The sequence below is a fragment of the Micropterus salmoides genome, unplaced genomic scaffold (genome assembly GCF_014851395.1).
Source record: "Micropterus salmoides isolate LMB-PRFRI ecotype aquatic unplaced genomic scaffold, ASM1485139v1 Ms_hic_scaffold_15, whole genome shotgun sequence".
Lineage (NCBI taxonomy): Eukaryota > Metazoa > Chordata > Actinopteri > Centrarchiformes > Centrarchidae > Micropterus > Micropterus salmoides.
This window is the reverse complement of record NW_024040596.1, coordinates 21,527,185-21,554,194: the sequence shown is the minus strand read 5'-3', so window position 1 is coordinate 21,554,194 and position 27,010 is coordinate 21,527,185. Positions and strand designations below refer to the sequence as shown.

Genomic DNA, 27,010 nt, shown 5'->3' with positions numbered 1-27,010 from the left:
CTGCAGTCAAACTGTGTTTTTTTTTTTTTACAAAGAGAGCTACTGGAACACACACACACACCCACACAGTCTTTTATCTAGCTGTGGCAGATTAGATTAGAAGGCAGGTTCAGTTACAGAGCAGCAACTGTTTGTCATTACAGCTTTAATGAACTTAATAACACGCTCCACCCCACACACACACCCCTCACTGCATATGTGTGTGTGCGTGTGTGAGGGTGTGTTAAACTATCAGCAAGTGGCAGTTACTGTTGGTGGTGGGTCAGTTGTGCCCCGACATTTGTTTTTGGTAGTTGAATATAGTACTACTTCTACTACTGAAGCAGCCGTAGTAATAGTACTGCAGGTTTTTAAAGTAATGTTATTTGTTGTGGTATTAGCAGCAGTGATAGTGGCAGTGGTATTGGCAATATCAAAAGGAATAGTAGCATTTGCAGTAGTTATTGGTAGCATCAGAAGAATTATTAGACAGATTCAGGACTATTTACAGTAGCAATATTATTAGTAGTAGTATGTGCAGTAGCAGAAAGTATTGGTAATATCAGAAGAACTTGTCGTATTATATTAATATGTAATTATAGTAGCAGCATTTGTTTGTAATATCAGAAGTACTAGAAGGAGTGTTGCTGTACTATTAGCAGTACTACTAGTTATGGTGTTTGCACTAATATTAGCAGCAGTAGTATTTGCAGTTGTACAGTAGTTGTAAATAATATTTGCGGCAGCAGAATTAGTTATTAGTACTATCAGAGGGAGTACTAGTATCTTGCTTCAGTAGTAGAAGCAGTAGTAATTAATAGTATCAGACATAGTAGAAGATGTATTGCAGTACTATTAACAGTAATGCAGCGGTATTCGCAGCAGTAGTGCTAGTAGTACTGTGTATATGAAGTGGTTTCACCAAAATAAAAGCTGATAGGTCAGGCTTTGCAGGTGTGATCATTACCGGGGTAACCGTCATCGTCCAGGTCTCCCAGGTCAGCAATGGTACTTCCAAACCGGGCGGCGTAGGCATTGCTGCCAGTCAGCTGAAACTCCGCTTCCATCAGCTTCCCCTGAGAGAGAGTCAGTTTGTGTTTGGTCGCAGTTTCATTGACATGCGTCAGTCTTCTGTTATTTCCTGTTAGTACAATCTGTTAGTTACAATAAAGTATGTTTATTTTGTTGTACATCAACTGTAGACAAGGTATACTCTCACATTTAGTATACCGTAAAACTTCAATCAATAGCCGAGTGCCAAATAGCCGCCTACCCCATTTACTGGCCTGGTGTGGGAACACATTATAACAAATAAACGCCTGCCTCAATTTAACGCCTGATCTAGTTTAGATTGTTAATACAAATATTATGCTGTGACGAATGTTATGATCAATATCAGTATGGACATGCTACACATCATTAGATCGGTTAGATTCTCCACAATTCTGTTGTTCAGTTCATTTAAGGGAAACAACAAGCCCCAAAGTCTAATTCTTATAGATTTACCGGTGTAACCTGCCTGGTACAAGAGAGGAAAGGAAAAAAAGTGATGACTACTTACATTTGAAGCGCTCATTAAGACTGATCGTTAAGCCCAAATGTGTCCGTTATACAAGTATTATTCTGTTTGAAATAAATAAACTGTTTTATAGTAGTTTCGGTTTTGTGCAAAAGGAATTAAAGGCCTGTTCCAAATATAGGTCAATTCAGTGATTTAAGCAAATAAAAGCCCGAGCTATTATTCGGTATTTTTACGGTGTAAATAGGACAGAACATAATAGTACTGTCGACCATGTTGGGTCTACAGACAAATCCCAGATTAATATTCACTGCTTTGTGCTAAAATACATAAATTGTGTGTTCGTGTTTATGTGTGTTTGTGCTGACCTGGCCCTGGTTGATGTACACATGGACTTTTCCCTCCTCCCTGATGACACCTGTTGCCATGGGAGCGCCGACCAACAGATCTGACAAACCATCAGCATTCAGATCCACCACGCAGACACTGGAGCCGAAGTAAGATCCCAGCTACACAAGCACACACGAAGACACACCAGCTAAATGCTAAGTATTCTATTGTTTTGAATGGAGCATGCTAATGCTAAGTGGCTTCTTACCTCTGTTCCGGACACTTTGGAGACGACACGCAGCAAGTTGTTGTCTACTGAGAAGATGAAGACCTGCACAAAGACACTCACGCTCAAACCTCAATCACTGCAACTACATAACACAACATACACTATCATGTATCACAAACCTGAAAGTTATCATAACACCATCAAGAGGAAGTGAGGATGAGACTAACTGTAACCAACAACCATTCAGACTTTCAGAGCAGTTACTAAAGAGACAGACAGACAGACAAGTAGACAGCTACAGAGGTAGGTCCTACCTTGCCCTTCTGGTTGTATTGCGGAGCTCCACCCACCACCTCCACAGAAGTAGGACTCAGGAAGTGACCGGCTCCGACAGAGTAACCTGAACAGCAGCAGGAAACAGTGTCACACATAGATATTACAGTAGTGGAAACTAAGTGAGTGAGTAAAAGTTCATTTACTCAAGTGCTGAAATTAAGTACCAAGTATTTCCATTTTATGCTACTTCTACTACACTATAGAAAAATTGTTACTACTTACTTTTCACTGACAAAAAGCAGTGTGTAGTTGGGGCCCTGTGTCATGTTTCATGTCATGTTTGGTTCTGTTTTAAGTGACATTTTCCTGCAGAACAATTAGACTTTAAATACATTTAGTTGATAATGCTTTTGTACTTTTACTAGGATTTTGAATGCAGTCTGTTTACATTTTATATTGTTGTATTACTGGTACTTTTAATCAAGTAAAACATCAGAGTACTTCTTCCACCACTGATGACTTTGACTGTCAGCATAATGTCTCCTGCTCAGAAGAACAGACCTGTTGATTAACATTCGAACGGACTGATCTGCAACTGATACGGTGCTATCAGAAAACCAGACCTACACGAAACTAGTCTTCACAGCTCAACACTTCTATGACAATGAAAAAGAGCCTTGTGCAAGAACATTTTCATATTCTGATCCTACCTATTCTCTTACTTTCTTTGCTTTCAAAGTCAGATTCACCAAACTCGTAGTAAATTGCTCATTTCAGCTTGATGAATGCCACCTTGTGTAGAAACTTGACTCAAATTTGTGAAAAAAAGAGTCACTGTGCTTGGCCAAGAATATAAAACCTCGTAAAACCACAATTTATAATTTTTACATTTAAACAAATATGATATAATGTGTTAAATAGTGAGCTTTGGAGGTGCTGGTAGGTGGATTTTATTATCTGTCTTTATGCTAAGCTAAGCTTACCTGCTGCTTACAGTAGCTTCATATTTATTGTACAGAAATGACAGTGGTATCAATCTTCTCATCTAACTCTCTGCAAGTAAGCGTATTTCTCAAACGTGTTTCTTTAAAACATTATTGCTGTGATCACACAGGGTTAAGACTTGGGTTTTGGTTAAGGTTTGTCATTTAGTGGTTGTGGTAAATGAATGTCACCCCAAAAACAGGTGTGTGTGTGTGTGAGAGTGTGTGTGAGAGAGAGAGAGAGAGAGAGTGATGGTATGACAGAAAGTCGCACAAACAACCACAGCTTTGAAATGTGTTCGAACCAATACTTCCTGTTCATTTGTGCTGTCAGTGAGTTAAACTGCTGCACTGCTAAATGAAGACAACACACACTGATAATGTTGTCTGAGCAGACTCTACAAGATGTTCATCTGAAGCACATTACACTTTGTCATTGGGTTTTGCTGCAGGAAAAATAATGCTTTTCAACTTTTCAAGACCAGCAGATACCCTGTACATGTGAACATAATCAGGACAAAGAAGAAGAGTAGTTTGTATGGAAGAAGACAATATCACTGTGATAACAGGATGGAGGAAACAGAACAACTCCAGCTGTATCTATAATTATCCCCCACAAAGTCAGAGTTTGTGCACAGTAAGACAACCTGTGTTCTCTCAGAGGTCTATCCTCACACTACACCAACACTCCCAACAACCAAAAAACTCTTCAAGCTGCTGCATTATTGAGCCCTGACGTTTTTTTAATAGGGTTGGAAATATTCATGTAGAGCTGAGTCATAAGGAACTATAACCATTCAAGTCATGCTGGCACGTCGCAAATGATATTTACCTCGTTGATAATTTAGGCACTATTTCTTGTATTATTCCCCCCTGCAATATTTACAACTGATCCCCTGACAAATGATGCAGAATACATCCATATCTTGTGAGTATACCCCATTTTATTGAACAACAGCACTGCTAACGAAGCACCGCTCAGTCTCAATAACAATTACACTGCCTTTCTTCCAAGTGGTTCACAGTAAAAGCCTCCTAGTGATTCACTTGAGTGATTTTAATGTGAAGCAGCAGGAAATGTTTGCATTAGCAGTGACTTAAACAGACCGGCTCAGATCAGCACTGCATGAAATAACTAAGCCTCCTCATTCCTTTCAATTAAGCCCGTTTCAGACATGTACCTTTTTAGGTAACATTGTGGCTAAAGCATGTGAGCTAATTGTAAATAAACAAGCATAATATATGCTTGTGCACAGCTGGTAGCAGAATTCTTAACCTATGCTTCACCTAATTTATTAACTGTATTAAATGTTCCTCACAATCAGGATGGTCTTTAGTAAAATTATCGCTGATACTGTGAGAAAACTTTCTTTCGTTGATATCATTACACTTCAACTTATCTGTTTTACAGCAGTAATATTCCTTTCCCTCACGCACCAGGTGCCAAATATCATGTGAGCATGAGGCTCTTTCTCTAAATGATGAAGCCAGAAGTGTTACATATTCCATGTCTGAAAAGACATCACTCCACAGCAGAAAAAACAACAAAAGAAACCAAACAGCAGTTGACTCTGGCTCAACTCCACTGCATCACAGTGCATCTTCATACAGCAAAACACTGCGTTCTCAAATCAAATACGTGCAAGCGCACATTCCTGGTAGATTACTTTGTAAAGAGCTACATCAGGTCTATAAAAAAAACATTATACACTATTTTGTATGATACAAATATGACATGGTCATATGGTAGGAAAATATGGTCAAGTGAAGTGGAGATATCTGATTACTAACTAAATAATAAGGTTCTCATGAAAACTAGGTTATATGCAACTGAATCTTATCACACCCATCGGCAGCCTGAGAACTCCATCAGTACCCACTTTTTGGGTAAAACTTGCTAATCGTTGGATAATGTGATGTTTACTACTATCAGCTGAAACCCATAAACACCAGTTGTCAGTGTTTAATCAATGTGTAATATAGTTGGTTTTAGTACTTCCTGTATGTAAAGTGAACTGTATGTTTAAACTTACATGTAGAAGGTGTATATGCTGGCAGGAGTAATAGAACCACTAGTAGCATGTGTATTATTTACACAGGCAGTGGTTGTGTGTTGATGGCAGTAGTGGGAACTGTGTGGCAGTTCCTATAAGTTGCTATAGCATTATTTCAGTGCAGGGTTTAACATTAATGTTTGCCCAAAGTCAATTTTGGGCATATTGGTTATCAAATAACAGCAAACACTACAGTAAAGTGTCATTTAATTCGATTAATTTGTCATTGTTATTTAATATGCTCTTCAGTTTATAAATGCTGCCTTTACCCAGCGCCATTTTCTTGTGAGTGCCCGATCGTTACTGCACATGTGCAACTTTCAACAGAGATGAGAAGGAAGTGAGATGGCACCTTAGCTACTTCCATCATCATCTCTGGAAAAAAACAACGTGTCTAGATTTACTAGCCCAACATGGCATTTTATGCCCCCCATGCAATCGGCAAATCCTTAATGTTGAGTCCTGAAGTGTATCAGTTACCAAGGTAGCTTCCAAAGCTGACGTTTCCAGAGTCGTCATCCAGGTACACTGACATCCCCCGGCTGGACGTGTTAAACACCAGAACTGAACCCATCCAATAAGACGTCCCCGGAGCCCCCATGATGATCAGATCCTGAGAGAGACATAATGTGACGTCTATTAAAGCTCTATTATGTCTCTGTCATATATGTGACATATCTCTAAATATCACAAAATCATAATTTCTGCAGTATATGTTGCTTTAAAATAGAAGTTAGTTTTCGACACAGGAAGCTGACCGTATTTGTTCTCTTTTCTAAAATTAAGACAATGTATTTGTATTTTTCCACAAAATGAAGAGGAAAAAGAAAAAAGCAGGTGGCTTCACAGACTTTAAAAAACATCATGTACAACTGAAGTTATACATAAGACAGCAGTGATAGATCACATTCAGTCTGATAGTGGAAACAGTGAAACTTGCTGCTGGCCTGCGTGTTACTGACCTCTGTCAGGAAGTTGGAAATACCGGCCTGACATGACCCATAATCCTCACCAAACTTCCTCTGGTAGTCTGCGAGTTTATGACAAAGAAAAAAATAAACGTTGAGGTGAAGGTGAAAGTGAACAAACAAGAAGATAAAAGCTAAATGTTTCTCTCCTGCAGCCGAACAGCTGCTGCTTTCACATACTATCACACACACAACATCATTTCATCAAGCAAGTTACTGCTGGCAGTAGCTTCACATTTAGTTAGCGTACAGAAACGAGGGTGGTATCAATCTTCTCATTTAACTATTGGCAAGAAATCGAATAAGCGTATTTCCAAAAATGTCAGCCGTTTTCTTTAAATTGTTAATATGATCATACCTCTGCCTTACTGAGGGATGGGAGGACATGAGGACCTGGAGAGTTGGCTGCGGATGGCAGTAACAAACTAGCTTAGTTTTAGCTAGGTGATGTGGGACTTTGAGACTCTGCTTTGAGATAGATAAGGTTCTGTTTCACCTTCTTTAATAAAACAACCCTGACTTTATTTCTGTGGACGTACTGATGAGCCTCAGAGCTTTTCAGATTGTTCATTGCTTCACGTTGGATTGCAACAGAATAAAAAAAAGAAGCGCTGGATAAGTTAGCTACTGTATGTCGGGTACTTCAGGTCATCCTCCTTTCCCTCGTTAGTAGAAAACAGAGACGTGAACATATTGTCCTGTTAAAGGTGTGAAAGCTTGTTCACACTTTTCTGTATGCTACATAACAGGAAGTTACACCCATAACTCAAGCAAGGTATAATATGGTTAGGAATAAGGTGGACAGTTTTGTGTAGCAGGTGTGTGAATTTTAATTTTAGTTCAAGTGTGTGTGTGTGTGTGTGTGTGTACCTCTGTAGCACGGGAAAATGGGCTGGGCATGTCTCAGGTCATTGCTGTAGCGATAACAGACTCCATTAGGCAGCTTGTGGTTCTGACTGTCTTTCTTGGAGTAGAAGACGTTCTTCCAACGGTGACCACATGCCTGAACACACATACACACACACACACACACAGCATGTGATATGGACTCATTACTGACAATAACACAATCACAAAATCAAGTTAGCAGTGTTGTCATTCCCATGACCTATGTCACTGTGACAGAGACTCTGTTTTAACATAGTAAGGATTTACAAACTTACTCTGATGTTGAATAACTATTCCCTTTGGTTTATTAAGATCCAGTGTGTAATATTTCTGAGGCTCTATTGACAAAAATGCAATATAAGATCCATAACTATGTTTTCAGTGGTGTGTAAAGACCTTACATAATGAACCATTATGTTTTTATTACCTTAGAATGAGACATTTATATCTACATAACCGCGGGCACCCCCTTCTATGGAGGTCGCTGTATTTTGTCGTCATGTTTCTAATCTTTTGAATCTTTTTGTTGGCGCAGCTCTGCAGCTACCAGAATTACGGTGTTTCTGCCGTTGTTCTACGTCATTAAAACGCGGTTATGCTGCGCAGTAGACGCTGGTGCCAACAGGAAGTGGCCCTGTAGTATTTTATTGGTCCAAAACTGGCTTCAATGTTCTCCATTCAAATCAGCGGGGTGGCTTCGTCCAGTAATATACTGTCTATGCATTGAATACGTACAAAGAAGAATAAGAGGGACTAATAATTGTAACATACAGTCCCCGAGTAGTTTTCTTATTTATTAGAAGTAAGAAGAGAAGTGACATTTGGACAACTGAAGGACACACGTGTTATTTAGCACGAGAGCTGACAGCCAGACGGAGTCGGCTGCTGACAGCTGACAGCAGAAATCACGGATTTTCCCAGATGGAAGGCTATAAGTTAATGTGGGACAAATGTTTTCAAAGCGGTGCAGAAGTTGTCTGTTTTCTACTGGACAGGTAATTAACTTTGTTTGTCAGACTTTAGCGGTGCAAATGAAAGCTGTAATGGGGCCATAATCATAGAGAGCCGTGACATGTTTCCCCTGTCAGTGGTGTGAAAGATGGATTAATTTCATGGCGCCTACTTCTTCTCCAGCCTGTGGTTTGGCTTTGCCGGTTACGTTAGCGAGACAATCAGCTGATCAGTAACGTTAATTGGCAATAAAACCGTAACGTTAGCTGAGAGCATGGAAGCATCAGCCAGCTAAACCTTTACTGACTGGTAGAAAAACATTTATTGTTAGTTGGTTTTGGTTTATTGTTCAGCGCTGTGCTTTGGCTTGTGGTGTTATGTTAGTTGGATTAATTTCATGTAGTTTCTCTCTCTCCAGCGCTCAGTTTTTGGCTTTGTATGTTACGTTTGTGAGAATCAGCTGATCGCTAATTGGCAATAAATAAACGGCAGCTTCCAGCATCGGAGCTCAGATCAGCCAGCTAAACTTTTACTGCGCTTGTAGAAAAAATATGTAGTTGGATTGTAACTTCATGTAGTTCTTCTGTTCTTCATGTAATCTCTCTGTTATGGCTTTGTTACATGGACAGAAATGCGCTGTTACCTTCCTGAGACAAAATGATGAATTTTATTGGTAATGAAACGGTAACAGCAGGGAAGCTCAGATCAGCAGCTAAACTTCACATTTTACTGCCCTGGTGGAAAACATGTAATTCTTTTTACTGCTAATGGTGATATATAACAAGACCGTGTGCCTATCAAGTCACCAATAATAAATACTTTCCGAATTTGCATTAAAAATGTTATTGGATATTGCTTCCCACTGTGCACACAAATATATGTAATTTGTACTTTCACATGCTAAATGCCCATTAAAACGATGCACCGTTTTACCACAAGCTGAAATGGCTATCAGTACTACTTTGTGTTTACAGTGGTCATATTTGATGCACTAGATGTGATAGTTTTTGACAATTTCTTCATTTTCATTTTCAGCAACGGGAAGTCCTGTGACCTCAGCATCTCTGATTCAAATCATGACACAGAGAAGCATAAGTAGTGCTACAATAGCTTGCACTTACAGTAACAAGTCAGCATTCAAGCGGATAAACTACCTGCCTGTCCGTACAAACTATTATTAGTGCCGTCCACATAGATACTGTGCCTATCAAATAGCAGTACACCTTCAATTTAAAAAATTAGGATGCAAGTGATGTGACGTAAAAACAGGTTTCCTGTTGATTCATGGGTATTCAAATCAATTTCCACAAAAAAATAAATAAATAAAAATTTCTTAACCAAAATCACTATTTATTTCAGTTTGACTTGACAAAATGATGACAGAGCTCTTATGAAGGTGACAAAATATGTACACTTAGTCTCTCTCTCTGTGTTAACCTTGTGCTGGTGTAGCCATATATGTGAACGGCAAATTATTAAGTATTTTTCTTCCTCGATTATCCACTATGCCTTCACAGTCGACTATCAGTCATTAAGGAGTCACAATAATAGCTCGTCTGTGGTACCTCTGTCACCCTGGTGTGTTGATACACTTAAATGGCAGCGCATGTGCATGTGTGAGAACAGGAAGTGTGTATGTTACCAGGATGTGTCCTCCTTTGTCTCCAGGTTGCCTGGACAGACTGACTCCTAGCCACTGGTGATCACTCTCTGCTTCACACGTCATCCCACAGCTCCGCACCTCTGGACACAAATTATTTAAAATGTTTACGCTGTTTCACACATGCAGCCTTCACGGGTAATTCAGTGGTGTTTTATTGTTAAAGGCCACAGCTAATAGTGTTAACATGGAAGACAGCAAGACTGGAAAGAGGGATCGCCTGGCTCTTTCCAAAGGTTACAAAACCTCTAAAGCTCAGTAACATGATCTCATCTGTTTAATTTGTAAAAAAGTTGTGGTTTATAGGGCTCTGATGCGGGACTAGGCAGACTTTACTAGGCAGACTGTTACCTTTGGAGTAACATTATGCTTTTTAACCACCCAATTTAGATTTAAGGAGACTTTATGTGTTTATAAATGTACAAAATTTGTCAACAATTTCTCAGACATATTTTACATTATTACAGCTGGGTTTTACTAGATTGTCGTTCATTATCTGTTTATACACAAGCCTCCACTTATAGTTGCTTACAAGAGGAGGTACAGTTGTTGACAAATACATAAATAAACATTTACTGTAATAAATGTGTGTGCATTGTAATAATATATAATGCTTTAGATACTGCTCAGTTGCACGTTTGGTAGTATTTCAAATGTTGGAGAAATTACTTCACAACACACACACAGACAGAAACACACCATCAGTCATGTGGTGGCATCGGTGGGGCTCAGCAGTGATATTGCATTGGTAAACAGCTCCCGGAGATTGAACCGACGGACTGGAAGACGAGTTTGCTACTGGGGCTCCAACCACCAACCTGAAAGAGAGAGTGAGACTTTAACTGTCTTTGTGTCTGTGCAGTGTCTGAATGGCATCTGTGTGTGAAGCATCAAAGAGCTTCTCTCATTGACAAGCACTGGCTCATTAGCATGCACACAAACACGGACACACACAGAGTCCTACTGTGGAAATGGCAGCTAAATGAGCATCACAGTGATAATTAAATTAATGTAAAGGTACCCATCTTTGCAGCTAAATAAGCTTAAAGGTCAAAAGTCACGACTGAGGAGATTCATCACCAACATTATTAACACCCATAATGCTTTCAAATGTGGTTCAGCCCTCCATTAGTGAGATCATCGCACCCAGATCTCCAGGAGTTTTATATAAAGTAATATACAGTATTTTAATACAACACACTAAACTTCATAATAATAAATGTTTCTAAAAGTCGATCATTAAAACATGACTGTGTAACTTTAGGGACAATTTTCCCTAATTTTTAGTAGAACCAATAGAAAATCATTAGCAGATCAACTGAGAATTTCAAGACTTTCAAGATAAATAGCAGATCAACAGAAGCTCCATAGAGGGTCAATAAAAGATCAATAGTAGCTGAACAGCATATATCGATATGCTCAATAGGAGATTAAAAGAGAATTAAAAAATGATCAAGAGGATCAATAGTAGATCAACAGAGGATCAATAATAAATCAAAAGTATACCAGCGATGAGCTCCATGATGATGAAGCAGGACTGAGTATCCAAACATGGAGGATGGGGGGCCACTGAACTCCAGACTGTGCTCTTGATCCAGACTGTATCCTACCACAGGATGGACCAGGACCTGAACCACAACCAGGATCAGGCTGCAGCGAGCACACACCCTGCCCGCTGAGGGACACATGATGGTGGAAAGACTAGAGAGACACAAATCAACAACAATCAATACACATGAAATGAGAACAAACTCGAAAAATAAAATTGAGAGAAGCCACAAGAATTATTCGTCTCTGGTGTCTGTACGATAAATATTAATTCTACAGTCAGCAGCTGATTAGCTTAGCTTAGCATAAAGACTGGCAACGGGGGAAACCGCTAGCCTGGCTCTGTCCAAATAAGGGCTGGACGAAAAATGTTATCACGATAAAAGTTTCATATCTTTCGATATCGATAATTATCACAATAAGTATCAAATCGTTATTTCTTACGAGTTTAAAGGCTGATTTTTGCTCCTGAGAGAAAGTTGAAGAAACCTGATGGTTAATTGTGGTTTGAATTTTTCTTTATGGTCAAGACCTGAGGCCAAACAGTGGTTCAGTCCTTTTTCCCGAATAAAATAAACATCTTAATAAAAAAGAAAAAAGTCCTAGATTATGATAGTTCAAGTGAATGAAATCAAACATTTATCCAATATTTATTTAACATTTGATATATTGTTATTGAAAGAAATTATATCACGGTGACTATTATTGTTTTATTGTCCAGGCCTAGTTCCAACTTCAAATACAACAAAACCCCTCTACCAGCACCTCTAAAGCTCAATAATTAACACAGTACATCTCGTTTGTTTAATCTGTACAAAAACCAAAGTGTAAAAACATGATGTTTTTACATCTTGATAACATGAGGAGAGGTCAATTGTACATCGTAGTCTTTAAGCAATCAGGGATGTGACTTTTCCTGATGCACACAACCAAAGTATTTTCACATACTATATTCCAGCCTGTCTTCACCAGAAAAACTTCTGTAAAGGTCGATGATGGAGCAGCTTATTACAACCCATTTTTATCTTTATCGTTAGGCTGCAACCTCTATGACCGCAGCAAAGGAGGAAGTCAGGTGACGTAGCATAAAGACTGACAACGTCCGAATAAGAAGGTGATGGGGTGGGTGGATCTAGATGGGTCAAGTAAAGTTAAGCCCTGACATACTTGCTTTTTAACAATGCATAGGCGTAGACAGGCGTCGCCGATGCAAACGGCTTTGTTCACATACTTTGTACTTTACGTGTACCTGGAGGATTAAACATGAATCCACTAAGGGACAGATCAGGGCCGGATCATCCCTCGCTGACACCAGGTTATCTTAAACAAACCAAACATAGTGACACTCTATATATGTACTCTCAGATATGTCATTTTGGGACAATTGACCTCTTCTTGAATGGTGCTATAATAAAACTAAGTATATTGTTTTATTAGAAAGTCGAAAATTAAGGATGAAAGATGACAATCACGTGATTCCTGTAAATCAGCTTGCACTATTTTAACTGTTCCAAACAATTAAACTAATTTAAGAATCAGAATAATGTGTCTAATTCTTGACTTGTAGCCTAGATTAGTTCTAAATCTACAGTTTAAATCAGACAGGAGCTAAAACAGAATCAGTTGGAGGAACAAACTGATACATTTTGCCCAGAGCCCCCAAACTTCTAGGTCTGGCCATGAGAGAGTTCCACTGAACTCTCCACAATACAATATTTTTGATAAATGTAAGTTTTATTTCTGAACATTTAATTCAAACAAAGCATTTTACTGAAGTAAAGGAATTTGGGGACATTTTTTAACCACTGAATGAAAGCAGGAATACAAATTTATTCTTATAAAGGTAATGTTTTGGCTATTTTCGGGTTTAATTTTGATTTATCTATTAACGTTCCATCTTCAAAATGTCAAAAATATTTTCTTTTCCAATCAAACATTATGTTTAAGTAAAAAATCTTTGCACTGAAGAAGCAGAAATTTTTTTACTGTTTTTGTGAAAACTTTCCTTCGTCAACTCTGTCAACTAAACTCTCAGCTCTACCAAGCGGGCAATTTACTGCACCTCTCAGACAGCAGATATCCCGCGTCAGACTGCAGATATCCCGGGTCTAACTGTGGGTCCAGTCGGTACCGGGCAGGTGTTGAATCAGAACTGGGCAGACTGAGTCACAGGCGCGCAGTGTGCTTCAAAAGTCTCTGTTACAATCCACCTTGTTCCCGGTGTTGGTCTCGTGTAAAACCTCCTGTTGCTCCTAGGTCCATTAACCGTCTCGTGCTTGAACCGGTTTGTCCGTTAGCGCAGCGCACGAGGTTCCGGGATTCCGTGACAGACAGAAAAAGTGAATTGAGATGAAGCCCAATAGAACTAAACAGAAGTTAAAAAATCAGCACCTAACTTAGAGAAACTTGAGTTCATCTGAGTGTGACATGAAGTCAATGAAGCTGAGAAGTGAGCGCGCGGAGACCCTCCCTCCCTTTGCGTGCGTGTGTGTGTGCGTGCGTGCGTGTGTGTGTGTGTGTGTGTGTGTATGTGTGTGTGTTTAACGGTGTTTCCTCTCCACCCCCCGCCGCCACCGCCTATATGCTGAGCGCGCTATGTGTGTGTTCGGGGTGTTTCCTCTTCCGTTAGGCCTATCACTAAAGTGTGAATGGAGTCGGTGTGGTTGTAATCTGATTTTACCGTCTGAAACACATGAATACATAAGTCTAGAAACAACAAATAAACAAACACTCAACAACATATGCATGGAACTCTTTTTGGTCAGAGCTTACAGATGCTATTAATGTGACACTGGATGCAGTGCAGGCAAATGTATTTAAGTAGGTTTGTAGCCTTGTAGTATTTTATGTATTTCCCTGGGGAATTCTCAAGCAAACAACATTAAGGTGATATAGGCCTACATATTAATGCCAAATAATAGCTTTTTTTTTTCTAAAATGAGCTATTTAGAATAGCTGGCCTTCTATTACTTTTGTTTATGCTAAGTAGACTTTAACTTAAGTAAAAGTTGCAGGAGTTACTTGTAAGAGTACTTCTATACTGTGTTAGCATATTGCTGCTTTTACCAAAAATAGCCTACTTCTTTTACCACTGTTGGACCATAAATTAAAAGACAACACAAACTGATACTAAACTTTTTATGTGTAGCTACTTAAAGTTTATTTACATTTGAAGAAGTTTAGGAGTATAATTCCAATATTGGTGGGTAACTTTGTGATGTTACAGCTGTCATGTGGTCTATAATCCTGCTTAGCTGAAGCAACACTTAACTGTGTAATTAAGGAAGAGTTCAGTCCAACAGTAGCCAGATTTGAGCCAGCAAACAGCACCATGTTACAACAAGACAAGGGATGTGTCTGAGAACACTCCCATGTTCATTTATTATCTATAACTTTATAATATACACTTTGACACAGTTGTGCTTTAGGTTAATGCTAACATCAGCTGGCTGTCCGCCAGTGTATGAATGTGTGTGAATGTTAGTTTCTGTTTGAGCACTTAGGCTCAGTGTATGAATGTGTGTGACTGGTGAATGCAGATGTAGCGTAAAAGCGCTTTGAATGGTCGAAAAGACTAGAAAGGCGCTATACAAGTACGGAGCATTTACATTTACATCTAACATCTCATAATGTTTACCAAGTTAATTTAGCATGTTAACATGCAAATATTTGCCAGAGCACTAACCACAAAATACAGCTGAGGTTGATGGTAATGATATTAGTTTTGGATGTATTTGGTCACAAGTATTGCATAAAGTAACATTTTTACCTGAGGATGGCGCTATGAAAAGTCAATTGATCATCAGAGTCATTAGGATTCTTGCTCTGGGAACCATGAAGTCCATGGCAATCCATTCTATAGTTGTTTTCAACCACAAGTCTCAATCTCATAGTGGCCGTAGAAGAAAAGTCAGAGGATCAATAGAGTCATTAGGATGCATATTGATGTTGGTGAAGTTTTTTGAAGTGCCAAAAACTGTAGTTCATCAACTAGCCACTGGAAGCTGGCTCCAAAGTGAGTCAATCCCCACAGACTCCCCATGTTAAAATGCCCAACTAGTCATCAGAAATAAAAAGTCTGCAGTCTAGTACAAAAAACGTTTTTTGTCTGTATAGCTCATTTCCCCATCCATGACAACAGTGTAGTATTACAACCACCAGTAGTATTATCTAGTAGTATCATATGAATTCCTACAGTATGTGTTGTTGCAGTTAGTCAGCCGTTTGTGTAAATACTCACTTAAAATACATTCAACGGAACTAACTACTTGTGTGATTCACTAGACTCAAAAATAATGACTTTATAAGTAGTTTGGAGTTTGAAGTGATGAATAGCTGGCGTGTTCACTTGAAGTTCAGTGTGAGGATATTTGTCCTGAAAGAGTCACTGAAGAACTCAAACCGCTCTGTGATTCATTCCAGACCTTCAACCAGCCATCAGTAAATAAACTAGACAATCTGGAAGTCTTTTCACAGAAAGTTGTCAGTGCAAAAAAAATTATACATAAATACAGTATAATAAAATAATAAAGGTACCAATCTGTCTTCAGCTCAAACTTTATATCTAACATCTTTATTAATCACTTTATAACTACTACTTCAGATTTAAACTGTTTTGATAAAAATAGCTCCAGACAGAAGGCACTTATGGAGCAGACAGTTGTGTTTGTGTGAATCACGGAAAGGACACACACACACACACACACACACACACATTCACTCAGTGTGTTTGTTGGTATTTCCTGTTAATGACCCACAGTTATTGTGCTGGAATCTGACCAACTACTTTTCCCACCCTCCCACACACTCAAGAGGTTAAATTAATGACAGACAGAGACACAAAGCAGAATCGTGTTTCCTCCTCCTCCTTGGCTGTGGCATTAACAGTTACAATTTTGAAATATCAATAAGACTGTTAGTTGTTACTGTTGCAACGCCTGCCGATCTTTACGTTCTCACGCAGCACATGCATACAGTTTACAATGATAACGGTGGCAGATTTAGCACATAATTCTTTGTGTTGTTCATTTTTGACAGAGGTGAACAAAAGCAGCTTCTTGTTACAACCATAATTTTTGTTGAAAATTGCTGCCAGTAGACTTTATCAGCTGTAGCTAGCTTGCAAATTAAGCCAGTGTTAGCTTAAAAATGCACTTGACTGCCACATTATATTTTGCTAAAAGACGGACAGCCTACTTCTGCAAGGAAAAGAGGCCAGTAAGACCAGTTTAAACAGCCGGTACAAAAAATTTGTCTCAATCACACAGGCAGAAAGCAGCACTGGTGCCAATTGAGTGTGTATTTGTTTCTGTTGACAGCTCTGACACTTCCTCTGTTGTCTTTCATTTCCATCTCTCTTTTTCACACAGTCCCAGGGGAACATCACACATAACCTTTGTTTTATCCATCTATATCCCCTTGCAGGTCAGATCCCCTCTATAACCGTCCACACCCCTGCAGAAGGAGAAGAGGCCTTGAAAGAGGACTTATGCTGCAATTACCTGCTCCTCAGATAGTCCAGTTTTCCAAGTTTGGAAGTCGTTCCACCCACTTCGGTATGTTCATGAGTTTTAAAGTCATAATTTGTAAACAACATGAACATGTTTGTATAGCATTCAGGTATGTGTATGTATGATGTGGCTATCCAAGTATGCTGAAGCAGTTGGAGGCTTAGTGATTTTCTCCCAGATTTGTTGCTGCACCAGTAGGCTAACGCTAAATTCCCTAAAACCACTAAAATATTGCTTTACCTAGATTGTTAATGCTACTAAATAACTGATCAAGGTCACTCTATGTGGACAGCAAGTAATGGTTACAACCTAATACTATATTACAAATCACATTTGCACATTAAAACTGATGTGAATTTACTTGCGTCCGCCATTTTATGTAAAATGACGTTAAATCACCAAGTCGTGTACCAACATTTTTGCAGACTTTCTGAGTTGTTGTTCTGACCTTACGGGGCATTTAAGGGAGTTTTCCCAGTCGGGAACTAATGTTTCGATTACTCTGACAGCATGTGAATGCATGGTTAGTATCAATCAGACCCTATCATGCTCTCCCATACTAGTCCATTCCCTCAAACTCCCCTCAACCCCTAGTCTAATCAGTCAGAGGTGTCATTCCATTCATGCTCCTTGGCCTTGGAAGTACCACTCGTTACTACTGTAGGTATAGTTGGCCAGACGTGCTAACGATGTACACCACTTCAACACATGGTGAAATCCAAAGGGTTGACAAGCCTGCTTAGTTTGATTGGACAATCGCTGTTAGGGGGCGGGGTTTGAAGAATCCATCCATCCATCGATCATCAACCGCTTATCCTGCGTACAGGGTCCCCGGGAGGGCTGGAGCCAATCCCAGCTGACATCGGGCACAAGGCGGGGTACACCCTGGACAGGTCGCCAGGGGTTTGAAGAATCATTTCATCAAATTACTGTATTTTGATCAAAGTACTGTTGCCTGGCTATCAGCAATATTTTATGAACTGCCATCACATCACTGGCACAGTTATGAAAAGAGAAACTTTCATTGAGGACAGTTTAGTTGTTTAACCAGCTGAGACCCACCAGACTGTCCAGGTTGTCAAAACACAAGGAAGAACAAGAGATTTAGACTTTGTATTGGTTAAAACAAATCAGGTTACTGATGTACACACTCTGACTGCTGACCTGCCCATTCATTAGTCATTCCTGCTAGCACTGATAGCATCCCTTTAGCTGTGTGATGGTTCCACATGGTCACTGTGAACCTCTGCAATAAGGAGGTCAGAGGTCACGGCAGATAGTAGTTGGATGGGAGGAGAGAAATGTGAAACAGATAAACTTCTGCAGAGAGACAAGAGATGTGAGCTCTCAGTCTGTGCTTGTAAAACTCTAAAGCAGTGGTTCTCAAAGTGGGCTCCGGGGACCCCCAGGGGTCCTTGAAGTGGTTCCAGGGGGTCCCCAGCAAAAAGTTTAATCATTTATCTTAGCTGTAATTCCATCTGTCTAAGTAACACAATGACTGTTTGGGTCATTGGTTTCATGTACTTTCTGTAATACAACATCTAAAAGCAAGCAAGTCCTGGGACAAAATCTTATCAAATGGGGGTCTAATTTGTGCCAGTTTAAAGGTCCTTGAAGTGAAAAGGTTTGAGAACCACTGCTCTTAAGGATTGAAGCCTACTACTGCAAGGAAAAGAGGCCAGTAAGACCAGTTTAAACAACCAGTATAAGCAATTAGTCTTAATCACACAGGCAGAAAGCAGCACTCGTGCAGTCCTCATGTGCTAATTGAGTGTGTATTTGTTTCTGTTGACAGCTCTGACACTTCCTCTGTTCTCTTTCATCCATCACACATAACCAATACAAATTTTAGCTCCGTTTCAGTTCACTGTCTACTGGGAAACTAAGCTGATGTAAGCTGCTCAGTGAGGGTGTGGCGCTATGTGTCAGTGAAGTTAAGACGACTTGCCATTGCCTCAACTTTCTCTTTTTAATCTGTGATTTTAAACATCATTATAGCCAAATACACATCCCATCTGTTGTCATCAACATGGATTTCTGTTGATGTATGGTGAATGATATGGTTAACATGTAGTGTTTATGAGCTGCAATTAAACCACTATTTCATTCTGACAACAGAAACATTTAAATATGGAAATTAAAACCAGGACATGGAGCGTTCACTGCAAACTGTATGATATGTGCGGCTCTGTGTTATCAAGAGTTTTAATCTGTCCTTCAGCGATGAGGTTTCTTCCAGGATATACGTGTCCTTTTTGTTGTGAAGACAATGTTTAGCACAGAGTGGCAGATTGATATAAATGGGATGGACAAAATAGTAGAAACACATGGCAGTATAATGCACCATTACATTACATTTAGCTGATGCTTTTATCCAAAGTGACTTACAATTGCTGGATATGTCAGAGATCGCACACCTGTGGAGCAACTAAAGGTTAAGTGTCTTACTAAGGGACATATTGGTGGATGTGTCGCAGTGTGAATTGAAGTCTCTCACACCAAAGGCATGTGTATTTTCCACTGCGCCATCAGCACCCACCACAAACTGCAGCCTCCAAAAGTTGAATCCACACCTATCTAAAACAGTTTAAACAAAAACTTTATAAAATGTAGGGTTTATTGCAGCACTGTTGTATTAGACTGCATTAGTTTTAGCTGGGTGTACCTAATAAACTGGCAACCAAGTGTATGCACTTGTTGTGCTCAAGTGCAACAGAAGATGTGAGGCAATGCATTTGATGCCTTCTTTCACAATGAGTCATCATTTTATTTCTGTTATACCGTCCCCTAAAATGCTGGTGTTTCACAGTTTTTACAGATGTGGAGGAGCGATTCTGTGTTTCCTCTGCTAGTAGCTAGCATTTATGAGCCTCTATCAAATCATTTATAATGGTGGTGCAGTTGTTTTGACAGAAGAAACACAAAACACACAGTATCTCAGCGACAACATCTGTGTGACGTGATACTGAAACACAAATTCAGAGAATAGGAAACAGAACAGAAATTACCTTGGAATAAACCACTATTTATCTAGTTTCTCTTCAGAAGGTAATGGAAAGTTTAAGTTCTTAAAAATCTGTTTAGTTCTTTAGTTTTTCAGTTTATTTTAGTTATTTTGTATAGTTAGTGTAGAGTTTAGTTTCCTTTTGTTTAGACGTTGAGCTTACTTTCGTTTAGTTTTTACTAGTTTATACTTTGAATGTGTTTATTTATTCAGTTTAGATCTTTAGTTAATTTTCTATACTTAGCTACTAAGTTTAGTCGAGCCATTTAATTCAGTTTCCTTTCATTTGGATGTTTAGTTTACTTCAGTTTTCCTGATTTAGTTTAATTATGTTTATTATAGTTTTGATGTTTACTTAAGGAGAGTCTAATTTGCTTTTGTAGAGTTTAGGCTTTCAGTTTACTTTAGATTGTTTTTGTTTACTTTAGTTGTAGTTCAGTTCAGTTCAAATTAGTTAAGTGGTTGTTAATCTGTCTGGGCGGCCAACACAGTAAACAATGTTATCACAACCACGTATAACTACAAAATATTAACAAGATAAATGACAACAAAATAAAACTTAAACAACAATGCATCCATTTTGTAAAAACATGTGACAAAAACAAATAAATTTGAACCATCAACAAATAAACAGATAACAGGCCTGTAATGTCTCTGCTGATGGCTGATTGACATGATTCCAAACACACTCCCTCAACTCTTTTCAGGAGCTTGAGGACCGTGTGTGTGTGTGTGTGTGTGTGTGTGTGTGTGTGTGTGTGTGTGTGTGTGTGTGTATGTCTTGTTATCTGTGGTATGCTAATATACAGCTGATCTAATCCCTGCTGTGTTCATATCAACTGATCACAGATCAGTGTGATCAGATACAGGGCTTTGATCTCAGAGTGGTGTGTGTGTGTGTGTGTGTGTGTGTGTGCAGGGTCAGGAGGCGACAGGGAACGAGAGAATGGAGGAGGTGGGCAGGGCAGCTGAAATTACTGTTTATTCCTCTGTACACACACACACACACACACACAGTGACCTACTGACCACATATTAAAAGTTCAAGTCTCCCCCACATTTCTTTGAATGGAAATTTTCCACACTGTGCCTCTGTAATAGAAAATACTTGTTTTTGATTGTCTGGCAGTCTGTTTAAGGAGTAATTAAAGTCCTGGTTACACCATAGATTAGCACAGAGAAATTAATCTGTGCGTCCAGGCCTTGGATGTAGAAGCTTGATGTTATTGTGACCACTGGTAGAGCTAGTTAGTGAACTATAGTAGCAGAAGAGATAACTAACTAAGTCGTTAACGGGACAGGTAATTCTCATACGTTATTCATAGTGCTGGGTTGTATCGTATGTAGTAACATATGTTGTAACCTATGCTGTAAGGTATGTAATAATTTATGTAGTAATGTATGTAATAACGTATGTTGTAACATTTGCTGTAACTATGTTGTAACATATGTAATAACGTATGTAGTAATGTATGTAGTAATGTATGTAGTAATGTATGTAGTAATGTATGTAGTAACGAATGTAGGGCTGTCCCCGACTAAGGATTTACATAGTCGAATCAGAATCTCAAGTCCTGCCTATAGTCTGCCTACAGACGAATCATGTGTGTTTTTGTGCGCGGGTTACACACGTAGCTCCGCTTTAATCTTCAGAAGCTGCAGTCTCTATTCATTCAACTTACACTGTAAATTTCCAGCTAAACTGACGATTATTTAAGACCCTTTTCTCTCTCTCTCTCTCTCTCGCCTGCCATTCACCGGTCTTGTGTGAGTTTTGCATGCATGCCGTGCTGCCGACAACTACATGCACGTTGCATTTCCTCGCGGGTCTATTTCGGATAAATTATCCGAAAGTTGAATCAGGCTCCGCCCATCGAAGCATCGAATCCTCGACTATTGGGGGTCAGCCCTAAACATACGTTGTAACATATGTAATAATGTATGTAGTAACATTTGTGGTTACATATGTTGTAACTTATGAAGTAACATATGTGGTTAGGCAATCAGATTAAAATAAGTAACTATAATCATACATTTGAAAAAATGCTTAATTATTTAATAATAATTTATTATGTCTTTAAAATATGGCGATTTAAAAATTGTGAAACTTTTTTTCATGAAGCAATGCTCAGTTAATTCAGGAAAACCACCTCTACAACAGATGGAAATTTTGGGTTAGTGCTCCACTTGTGTTACAAGAGCAAAGTCCTCCACATAGCCTTTGATTAAAAAAAGCAGCAACAAAAACTTACAGAGAAGAAACAGCATCCCTCATTTTGTAGAATACACACAGTACTCCTGTAGTTTGTGCCAATACTGTTTGTGGGGGTAATTTGATTTGACCAGCTGTAAATGGTGCATTTCATTGGCTTTGGATTTTTTAAATAGAAAAAAAAACATTTGTGGAACTCAAATTGTTGTGGATGCGTCCACTTTTAAGTATGCAGATTGGATAAAAAATTTTTGTCATCTAATGGATTACATTACTAATTACAAAAAATTGCCACACCATTTGTTTTCAGTAACTGACTACATTTCAAAGTATTCTGAAACAGGGTTGGGCCCTGTTTATTCACAAGGCAAAGCAGCTAATCTGCGAAAGCTTCTTACATTTTGGACTCGCCGACTTTCAGTTCCTCAAAGATCAGCATTGTCACTAAGGTTGACTTCTAGTCAAGCGTGCAAATTTGCGTGTCACCCCTGTGAGCAACTGATCACGGCAGTTTTATTAAAATTAGCTGATATTGTTTCAAATGCGGTGTGACCAGATATTTACACATGACCACTTTTTCTGAGACCAGATAGTCTGAGATCAGTTCCAGGTGAACTATAGTACACTGTGCATTTTAGCAAACTGAAAGTGAGCAGATCCCTCCTTCTACAGGAAAATTGTTTGCACTCATCTACAGTAGTAGACATCTATAAATATTGTAGGTCAAAGTGGAACCAGGAAGTGAGACTGTAACCAGTGATGGAAGTTTGTAACAGACAGTTTTGGCCATAATTTTACTGTTACCTGTTTAACCTGGAAGTCTGTCTGATCGTCTATCTGCTTGTGTTTCACGACCTGTCCGAATTATTTTTAGTGACGTTGCCGTGTTCAAATATCTTACTTGAGAGTGCACTGTTATACATTATAGAAATTAGGGATAAATTATAAAAATAAGACCCAAATTGTAATAAACTGGAATTATCCTTTAGAGGTTGCTAGTATTTGAACACAATTGCCAAACAAATACACCCCTCCCATCAGAGCTCCCTCAGAAGCTCTGCCACCCCAAATTTAATTTAATTTAATGTCACATTTTTTCCCGAGGATTATCTTGAATGATTATCACTAACTTAATCGTACTCTCTTCAGTAGTGCTCATGCGTCTCTACCAGCTACATATATTGTTCTCATGCATCAACATTATGTATGGGAAACAGTCACAGTTTACTCGCACAGATCGAGAAAACTCGGAGAGAAAACGGTTGGATTTGAAACATGAGCGCATACACAGCCCTTTGAAGCTTTGTGTGTTCAAAGCCATATATGGAGATATTCCTGTGGCTGAAGTCACTGACAGTTAGCCATGACTTCACACACACACACACACACACACATACACATACTCTCTCTCGCTCTCTCTCTCTCTCTCTCACACACACACACACACACAGATGAATGTAGGTCAGTAATATAAACTGTAAAACACAGAGGACTGTAAATATTTTAGCAGTGATATATGTGCAGTGACACACACATCCACACACACACACAGACCCCCTGGGGGGAGGAGGGCAGGAAGGGGGGTGTCTGAACAGCTTGTGACATCTCCAGGCCATGATAACGTCTGCTAATTGGTTCCATCAGGCCTCACTGTGTGTGTGTGTGTGTGTGTGTGTGTGTGTGTGTGTGTGTGTGTGTGCTCTGTTGTCTATGAACTATATCAAAGCCACAGTTACACACAGCTTGCACGTTTCCTGTAAGTTTTAAGCAAATTCTTCCTTCCTTAACACAGTGGCTAAAAGGGAAGCCACCATTTCCCATGGAAGAGAAGAACGAGAAAGCAACAGCATCAGTAGCTGTAATTTCAGGGTGCAACAGTCATTTTGCACAAGGCTATATAGAGGACATGGTGCATAGACAGGCACAAAGAGACCTTCAGCCTGGACGGGGAAGAACGAGTGTTTGGCGCAATGTTCTTCTGTCCTTTGCAAGTGGCTTACCACCTTGATTCATTTGACTCTACGTAACCTGTCTCACATGTGACCTTGCAAAAACATAGGTGACATCAACTTGTGAAATATCCCAAAAAAGTTAAAAACGTGCTAAAACACAGGTACGCAGATAGTGCTACTGTACCGACTTAGAATACACCAATGGTGGAAAATGGTGAAGTAGCAATAAAAAATGATTCAAGTAATAATAATAATAATAATAATAATAATCTTTATTTGTAGAGCACTTTTCAAAAACAAGTTACAAAGTGCTTTAACAAGTGTAAAGAATAATACCCAAGAGACAATAATACAAAAACAATACAAGATAAAAGCATGAAAACATTGAAAAGAATAAAATACATGTTTAAGATAAATATAAAATTAGTAAAATACAATAAAATAAAAGGGATAAAATAAAGTCAAATAAGATCGGGAAAGGCTCTCCTATAAAAGTATGTTTTAAGAAGGGACTTAAAAGAGTTCACTGACTCAGCCGACCTGATTTCCTTGGGCAGGCTGTTCCAGAGCCTCGGGGCCCTGACAGCAAACGCTCTGTCCCCTTTAGTTTTCAGTCGAGACTCTGGAACAGACAACAGACCTCTGCCCGAGGATCTCAAGGTGCGTGCTGGTGTGTATGGGACTAAAAGGTCAGAAATATAACAAGGTGAGAGGCCATGAAGAGCTTTAAAAGTGATCAATAGAATTTTAAAGTCAATTCTAAAACATACTGGGAGCCAGTGTAATGAAGCTAAAATAGGAGTAATGTGGTCATATTTCTTTGTTCTGGTTAAAAAAGTAAAGTCCAAGTACCTCAAAATTGTATGTAAGGACAGTTTATGAGTAAATGTACTTTCCACCACTGGAGTTTACCCCATGGTGAAGCTGATCATGGGCAGGTGAGAAAAGACACAGACAAGATTCAATGTGTGGATTAGTGAGGTTTAGAGTTGCTAGGTTGTTTGTTGTTTCCTTTGGACAATGCCAAGCAAGCTGTTTCCCCCTGTTTCCAGTCTTTATGCTAAGCTAAGCTAACTGGCAGCTGGCTGTAGCATCATATATAACTACCAGATATGAAAGCAGTATCAATCTTCTCATCTAACTCTCGGCAAGGTAGCAAATAAGCATATTTCTGAAATTGTCACACCATTCCTTTAAGCTATACGTTACCTGTCCACATGATGTAAATACTGTCCTCTGCTCATGTTCATGTAGGTCCAGACGGACATTTGGCGAACATCTGTGGGCAACCCAAAATTTTATGACAACACAGACTGTCCACACTGAGAGCACATGTGAACATGCAGCAGTATAAACAGAGCTGTGTGCTTGTCTGTTTTGGAGTATATCAGGGCCTGTAGAGAGACAAGAACTGCAGTGTGAGAGGACTTGATGTTAAAGACCGGGAGGAAACATGGAAAAAATGTCAAAAATAGATGGAATTTAAAAAAAGAAGGTTAAAAATGTCTGTGACTTCTCACCCATAAACAATTGGAGGAACTGAGGAAGCCTCTCAGATGAGAGGAGAAACATCTTCCAGAATTAAACAGCAAACCAAGCTGCCTTTGACTGAAATACATATTAAATATATTGAATAAATGAGAATCTTTATAGATGAAAGAAATACTTTCTACTGTTTCCTGCGACAGAAAACTGATCACAGAATGATGCATGAGTCCCAACTGTGAAACTCAACATAAATAAACTCAGTCCAGCGAACTGGGTCAGAGTTCAAATCGTCAGCCTGTCTTATTTTCAATACAACAGTAATTAATGACAAGATCAGAAGAATTCGACTGTTTTGTGTGTGTGTGTGTGTGTGTGTGTGTGTGTGTGTGTGTGTGCGTGTGTGTGTGTACGTGTGTAGCCATATGTTGAATCAGTAATGAGTTACAGGCCTGCAGCAGTTATACTGTGTGTGTGTGTGTGTGTGTTTGTGTGTGTGTGTGTGTATGTGTGTGTGTGTGTGTGTGTCCCACAGGCAACACAAGCTGTTACTGAAGAAGATGCCTTCGGACACACACACACACACACACACACAGGCTGCTGACTGATGACTCTACACACAGTGAGACTCTTGAGCAGCTCTAAGTCTTATATAAACACAAATGTCTCCTACGGTGGCCCTAAAAGCTCAACGCACTGCAACTTGAGAAAACAAATGCAAACAGACAAAACGCAAATACAGCAATGCTGCAAGTAGAGATAGCAGAAAACTGTTTCAAGGGGACACTAAATAGTGATGACCACAGCTAGGACACGCAAAAAACCCTAAACATTTGAACTAATTTACTAACACCAGTTACGGATAGCCGACTTCATGATAAGAGTCACAAACCATGGCAAAAAAACAAGCATGTTCCAGCTGTGTGCATCATTTTATAGTGAACAACATAGACCTAGAACTATTATGTTCATACAAGTAGGTGAAAAATAGGTGTATATATATATATAATGTTTGTTCACTGACAGATATTATAAAACAGGCAGTAGGATTCACCCTCTAATAATGTTAAATCATGAAATTGATGTGAATCAGTGGATTCACTGTTAGAAGCAAAAAGCCATCACTTTATAGTACAGATGAAGCCAGCAATGTTATATACGAAAAGGGCTAAGCCAGTCATGACTTTTATGGAATGTGAACCAGACGTTTATTCAGAGATCAACATGTAAAAAAAGGTGCATGTCTGAAAGAGGTACAAGTCTTTTTTTATAAGATATACTCTTTTTGTTAGTTTGAACAGCTAAAGTACGATGACTCTGGAGTCTGGTGTGTTTCTATCTGCACGTTTATGTTCAGTCTTGTCATAGTTTTGGGTTTTAGTTTTGTTAATTCCTGTATTAGGTTCAAAGAGTCCTTCCTTATGTGTCTTGTGTAACTTTACTTCCTGACTTTGTGAGCTTT

At 39.1% G+C, this 27,010-nt stretch overlaps 1 protein-coding gene across 1 annotated transcript in view; it reads right to left on the bottom strand.

Annotated features, from left to right (window-relative positions):
* The window catches only part of itga4 (integrin alpha 4), a 29,648-nt gene extending 15,783 nt beyond the window's left edge, over positions 1-13,865 (bottom strand). Inside the window, 11 exon segments of the mRNA XM_038721027.1 lie at positions 947-1,055; positions 1,867-2,007; positions 2,097-2,159; positions 2,372-2,457; positions 5,851-5,983; positions 6,333-6,400; positions 7,209-7,341; positions 9,820-9,920; positions 10,537-10,655; positions 11,344-11,538; positions 13,448-13,865. Coding sequence (XP_038576955.1) covers positions 947-1,055; positions 1,867-2,007; positions 2,097-2,159; positions 2,372-2,457; positions 5,851-5,983; positions 6,333-6,400; positions 7,209-7,341; positions 9,820-9,920; positions 10,537-10,655; positions 11,344-11,525 — 1,135 coding nt within the window. The 5' untranslated portion in view covers positions 11,526-11,538; positions 13,448-13,865.
* Positions 13,866-27,010: the final 13,145 nt, after the last annotated feature.